Source organism: Cebus imitator, unplaced genomic scaffold, assembly GCF_001604975.1.
Source record: "Cebus imitator isolate Cc_AM_T3 unplaced genomic scaffold, Cebus_imitator-1.0 Scaffold224, whole genome shotgun sequence".
Taxonomy (NCBI): Eukaryota; Metazoa; Chordata; class Mammalia; order Primates; family Cebidae; genus Cebus; species Cebus imitator.
In genome coordinates, this window is record NW_016107539.1 from 975,832 (window position 1) to 981,543 (window position 5,712).

At 51.6% G+C, this 5,712-nt stretch overlaps 2 protein-coding genes across 5 annotated transcripts in view; one reads left to right on the forward strand and one right to left on the reverse strand.

Moving 5' to 3' along the window:
- The window catches only part of NFATC2 (nuclear factor of activated T cells 2), a 177,868-nt gene extending 176,471 nt beyond the window's left edge, over positions 1 to 1,397 (reverse strand). For 2 of the 4 annotated variants that reach the window (XM_037727253.1, XM_037727254.1), the window contains exon 1: positions 1,116 to 1,397. Coding sequence is in view for 2 of the 4 variants with exons in the window: in XM_037727250.1 (XP_037583178.1) it covers positions 1,116 to 1,185 (70 nt within the window). In the remaining 2 variants the exon portion in view is untranslated. The remainder of the gene's footprint in view (positions 1 to 1,115) is intronic. The other 2 variants (XM_037727250.1, XM_037727251.1) reach the window with 1 other exon arrangement.
- On the forward strand, positions 724 to 2,123 carry LOC119466747. The gene is made up of 2 exons (XM_037727243.1): positions 724 to 1,106; positions 1,482 to 2,123. The coding sequence occupies exons 1-2, from the start codon at positions 724 to 726 to the stop codon at positions 1,783 to 1,785; spliced, it is 687 nt and encodes a 228-aa protein (XP_037583171.1). The 3' UTR covers positions 1,786 to 2,123.
- The last annotated feature ends 3,589 nt before the right edge of the window (positions 2,124 to 5,712 follow it).

A 5,712-nucleotide genomic window follows, 5' to 3' on the forward strand; every position in this document is an offset into this window, starting at 1 on the left:
AAAAAAAAAAAAAGAAAGAAAAAAGAAAGAAAGGAAAGAGAAAGAAAAGAAAATAAAAGAAAGAAAGAAAGAAAGAGAGAGAGAGAGAAGAAAGAAAGAAGAAAAGAAAAGAAAAGAAAGAAAAGAAAGCCTCTCAGGCTTATTTACTGAAATTGTCATTTCTTCCCCCCTCCCCAGAACTGTAATCAGCCACGCAGAGCACAAAACCTACATTCAACTCTGGTTTTATGACACGAGGCTAACTCCTCCTCCGCGAATTTATTTCACTTCACTCTCGAAGCCCTTCCCACTTGGCAGCCGGGCCCCGCAGCCCCCAACGCCGAGCTCCCCTCTGAAAAACACAACGCTTTGCCCGTTTCCACTTTTAAAGACCGATTCATTATTGTGGAGCCAAAGCCCCTCCGCAATCCCGACCAGTTAACCCCCTCCCCTAAGATCCAAGTGGCGTGACACTAAGGCTAAGTCTAAGAGAAGGGGGAAAAAAGCAGAAAAAGGGAAAGTAGAGTGTAATCAGATCCCCAAACAACTGATGGTACATTGCACTTTAAAGGGGTAGCTGGAGGACTGTATCCAGCAGGCACATCCAAAAAGGGGAAGAAAATGGTTTGAATGTCCCAGAGCCTCTGCTGCTGCTGTAACTGTTAGAAAGCAGTCTTCCCTACTATACTTACTATCTAGTAAAATGCCAAGCCTGTTCTCTTAAAAGAAAAAAAAAAAGTAATAATGATAATACTGCAGCGTTATGGCATTTGCTGTCAAAAGCTGAGTGCTGAAACGGTTAAACAGCCAGCGGTTAGTAGCGAGAATCCCTCCCGGTGTCCCGTGGAGGGTAAAATCCTCCCGACAGACTGGCCCAGGGAATCCCGGCTCGCGACGCTTCCCTGCCCCCGCGCAAAGTTGTCCAAAGTCGCCTTCCCAAAGGTCCCTTCCCTGGCCGGGGCGCGGGCGCCCCTCCGCGGGCCACACTACCTGTGCGCCCAGAGCGAGCAGGGTCCTGGGCCTCCCACACCGACCTCTGCCCGGAGCCGAAAGTGCTGCCCGGGACGGACGGGAGCAGCAGGAAAGGGCCGGGAGGAGCGAGCGGAAAAGGCTGGAAGGGATCGAGAGTCAGTTACCTTGGTCCACAGACCCCATGATGCGGAGGGGATGGCAGTGCCCCAGTCTGAACGCAGCCTCTCTCTGCATCTGGAGGGGACGGGGGCTTGGCGGGTGTTTGGAAAGGGGGGTCTGTTTGTATAGACCAGCAGCCGAGGGGGCGCCGTCTTCTCTACCGCGTGCCCGCGGGGCTGCCCTGGCCGAGGAGCCTCGGAGCGGCCCGGGAGCTGCGCGCCTCCCGGCTCCCGGCGCGGCGGAGTCGGCGCGGCTCCGCGATCGGGCTTACTCCAAAGGCAACGCGACTTCCTTCCCCGCGCTCCGTGTTTATAGGCTTTCAATGCAGTAAAATAACGGGATTCCCTCACTGTTTCCTCCTGTTTATCCAGCGCCATGGAAACCACTGGATCCCGTCCATCTCCAAAACTAAGGGCTTTCCTGCAAACTTCACACTCAGGAATCCATGACGTCGCCTCCTCCGCGGCCAGCCAGCTCCGTGGCTCCTTCGGCCGCCAGCACAAGTCCCTGATTGTTCGCGAGAAAAGTCTGGGAGAGGGAGCGAAGCGGGCGACGGCGAAAAGAAGGGGGTGGGGGCCTGCGAGTGTCCAAGTCGGCCCTGCAGGAGCTCCAGGCGGCTGTTTGCAAGGAGTGCCCCAGCCACCGCCTTCCCTGGCCCGCGGCAGCTTTTCATAAATCATGCCCAAGACTCCCAAGCCCCCCAGTTGCCAAGCGGGCGCCTCTCGGAGAAAGCGGCCCAGGGTTCAAACCAACACCCCAGGTTGTCCAAGCTCCTGGACGTTCGCCCAGGGGGCCCTTCCCAGTCCCTCACTGCTTCTGGCTGCCCAAATTTTTGTGTGTTCAGGGATGGTGGGGAGGAGGAAGAGGAGAAGGAGGAGGAAGGAAAAGAAATAAATAACGGTGCCTTGTGTCAACTCTCCAACTTTGAGAATTTTTTTTCAAAGAGTTTATTTTTAGATTCATTTAGAAAATCCAAGGTTTCCAGTGATGCTCAGAGGCTCCAGAAATAATGAAATGGCCAAAGAGAGGCTGAAACCAGGCAACCCATGTGTTTACACATGCTCTGAATAAACAGGAAAATAAAGAGAAGGGATATCATGAACTTTGCACGGTGTCCAGGAGAAAGTCCGTGCAATGCCACGCATGGTTCGCAGCAGCAGGCCACGCGACCCCCGGAAGGTCCGTGGGGAAGGGGAGGAGGGGGAGAGGGGGAGGCGCAGCACTCAAGATGCCTTTTCTGGACTTGAACTAGATCTGCCTCTTCACCTGCCTGCAGGGTGGGAAATTCTGAGCCCAAAGATAAAGCTGGCTTTGAAAATGGACTTCAAATACTGTTGTGAGCTCTGATAAAATTGTGGGTAGCAACCAAGGCTGGTGATTCATCACATACACCCCCCCCCCCGCCCCCCGCACGCTCTCACAGAGAGACTTGAACTTAAAGAGGCATTGAGAGGCTGCTGGCTCCATCCGTGGGACCACTCTGTTCTCCAGCACTGGCCCACAATAGCTTCACTGGGCAGCTTTCAGACATAACCACTTCTGCTGGAGATAGATGCTGGCCCACAGAGACCAACTGGAACTGGGCCTGAGAAAGCCCCACCCCCAACCCCGCCCAGGGGACTCTCTTCAAGCCTGCCTCAACCAGGGTGGCCTCCAGCAGGGAAGCCTGAGTAATACTGTTCCCCCAAAGAGCAGCCATTATCTGTCCACCTACTGTGTGCCAAGGAATTCAAAGTAAGGAAGTCTCATTGAATCTCCAGTAAGTCAAAAATCACGCAGCCACCAAATTTCTTGCAACCACTCTGCAAAGAGGGGAATCCCCTCCCCCACTTTCCAAAAGGGAAACTGAGGCCCATAGCAGGCAGGTGGCTTGCCTGGTGATTTACTTGGCAAATTTCAGAGTGCAGCCTTTAAGGGTTTAGAGGGGGTTCTCTTCAGTGGAGCCTATTGAGGACGACTCATTCCCAGAGGCCTCTTTGGTCAACCATCTGAAGCAAGAACAGAGTGACCAACCGTCCTGCTTTGCCTGGGATTGAGGGGGCTCCGAGAATGTAAGACTTCCAGTTTTAAAGCTGAGAAGGTTGCAGGCAACTTGGGGTAGGTTGGTCATCCCAGGCATGAATGAAACTCAACTTCCTTTTGCCACTCTCCAGACACCAAGGAAGCCTGCTAACCGTTATCTTCTGAAGACAGTTGCTACACTTAGTAACACTGTAAACAGCACGCCTCACTCAGTCCCTTCCAGGTGCCAGGCCCTGAGCTACACTCCTCTGTAAATTCCCGCTCACAACCCCACTGCAAAGTAATGGACTAAAGCTGAAGGGGTTAGCCCTGTGCTATCCAATATGGCAGCTGCGAGCCACATGTGGTTATCAAAATGTTAAATAATTAACAATTAAACCTAAGTGTCAGTTCTTCAGTTGCACAAACCATATGTCAAATGCTCAGAAGCCCACACGTGGCCGGTGTCTACCAAATCAGACAGCACAGAACAGACTCTTTCCATCACCATAGAACGTTCTCTCGGGCAGCAGTGGGTTAGACAACCTGAGAAGCCATTTAAAGCTCGGGCCCTACAGTCAGATGCTTGGCTTTGCCATGTCACCACTTACCCCACTCCGTAAAATGGGGACACCAGGAATCCCCTTCTTAAAAACTTGTAAGGATTCAATGAGTTTATTTCATTGAAGTGCTAAGAACAGTAAAGCACATAACAAATCCTAAAAATATGAAAGAAAGGAAGGGAGGGAGGGAGGGAGGGAGGGAGGGACAGAAAGAAAGAAAGAAAGAAAGAAAGAGAGAGAGAAAGAAAGAAAGAAAGAAAGAAAGGAAAGAAGAAAGAGAGAGAAGAAAGAAAGAAAGAAAGAAAGAAAGAGAGAAAGAAAGAAAGAGGGAAAGAGGGAAAGAAAGAAAAAGAAAGAACCTTCCCACAGTCAACGGATGAGCAGTGATTAAGCCAGGAGTAAGACTGTTGGCCTCGCCTTCATGCCCTTCCTCTCCAGGCCCTCCTACAGGTGCCATCTCCAGATCATCAGACAAGCTCAGCAAGGTGTGCTTCCTTTCACCCTCCCACTGAGCTTGATGCTGTGAGCCCCATTGACAGATGAGCAAACTGAGGCCCTACAAATTGGTGTGCACACAGCCAGTAAATGGCCGGCCCAGAGTTGAACCCAGCTCTGTTTGGCAACAAAGCCTGTGTTCTTGGCACCATATCCCCTGCCTCCCAGAATCCTCCCTTGGAGCCGAGGTCTTGGAGGCCAGAAGCGAGAAAGGAAACAAGCCCGCTGGGCCCTCCTCTGGCGGACTCATTATCGGGGATAAATTTAGACTCAGTCCCACCCAAACGCAGGCCTCTGAGGCGATGCCCCAACTCCACAGGTGTCCAGCGCTGCTGAGCGGGGGATGTCTCTTGGAACTCGAAAGAATCAGCATTAGCCACATTTTTATAGAGCCCACTCTTTGTCACGGTTAAGCGTTTTTCCCTTTTAAAGCACATTAATACTACAAGGGCTGGAGCCGAGCAGTTGCAGCTGAGTCACCTAATTTGCCCTTCTGGGCTGCAGCTTTCGGCTTCTTAGTTTAGCCGTTCCTCGGATCCCTCAGACAATTTCTTTCCTCTCCCATTGCCAGGGCAAGAAATATTTTGTCCTTTTGAACTGAACCACCCACTGTTTTTCACTTCTCTCGAGCACTCTCCCTTTTTTAAGGGATGCTCCAAGCAGGGTGGGTGGGGAGCTTCCGCCCACTAAATTATCCACGAAAACTCCCAAAAATAGAGGCTCTCAGCTGGGGTGGGAATGCACCAGCAAGTAAGGAACAAGCAAAAGAGAAACTGAATCAAAGCAAATAGAAGGCGTCCAGGTGGCCGTAGGGGGACTGGTCCGGGGAGGCTGCAGAGACAGCTGGGTTGGAGGAGACCTTGAATCACCGGGGAAGCCGTTTATTAGATTCTCTTCCCTCCGACAGCCTCATCAATCACAAACACCGATATTTCTGCTGAGACACCACTTCACTGATGCTGCCCCAAACAACAAATTCAACACCAGGGTTATTTTAAAGGCCTAGGGCAGCTTAGGTGAGGGCCCCTCTCTGCACAGCTCAAGTGTCATCTCTGCGCTGGTCGGTCCCCTTGACTGTCAACCCCTTCCTGGCTGAAATGTAGACAGCAGTTAAGAATTGGTCTAGGGCCGGGCACAGTAGCCCATGCCTGTAATCCCAGCAATTTGGGAGCCTGAGGTGGGCAGATCACGAGGTCAAGAGATCGAGACCATCCTGGCCAACATAGTGAAACCCCGTCTCTACTAGAAATACAAAAATTAGCCAGGTGGGGTGGTGCACACCTGTAATCCCAGCTACTCAGGAGGCTGAGGCAGGAGAATCATCTGAACCCAGGAAGCAGAGGTTGTAGTGAGCCAAGATCATGCCACTGCAGCCTGACCACAGAGCAAGACTCCATCAGAAAAAAAAAAAAAAAAAAAAGAATTGGTCTAGAGTTCTACATGTCTCAGACATAGAAAGTACGACCAACGCAGGTGTCTGACAGGTTATTGACCTACCTAGAATAACAACGAACATTTACAGAGCACTTGCTATATGGTAGGC

Coding starts and splice junctions, on each gene's coding strand:
- LOC119466747 (XM_037727243.1), top strand. CDS start 724: ATGATAATACTGCAGCGTTATGGCATTTGCTGTCAAAAGCTGAGTGCT. Junction 1,107..1,481: donor AAGGCTGGAAGGGATCGAGA/GTCAGTTACCTT, acceptor CTGTTTATCCAG/CGCCATGGAAACCACTGGAT.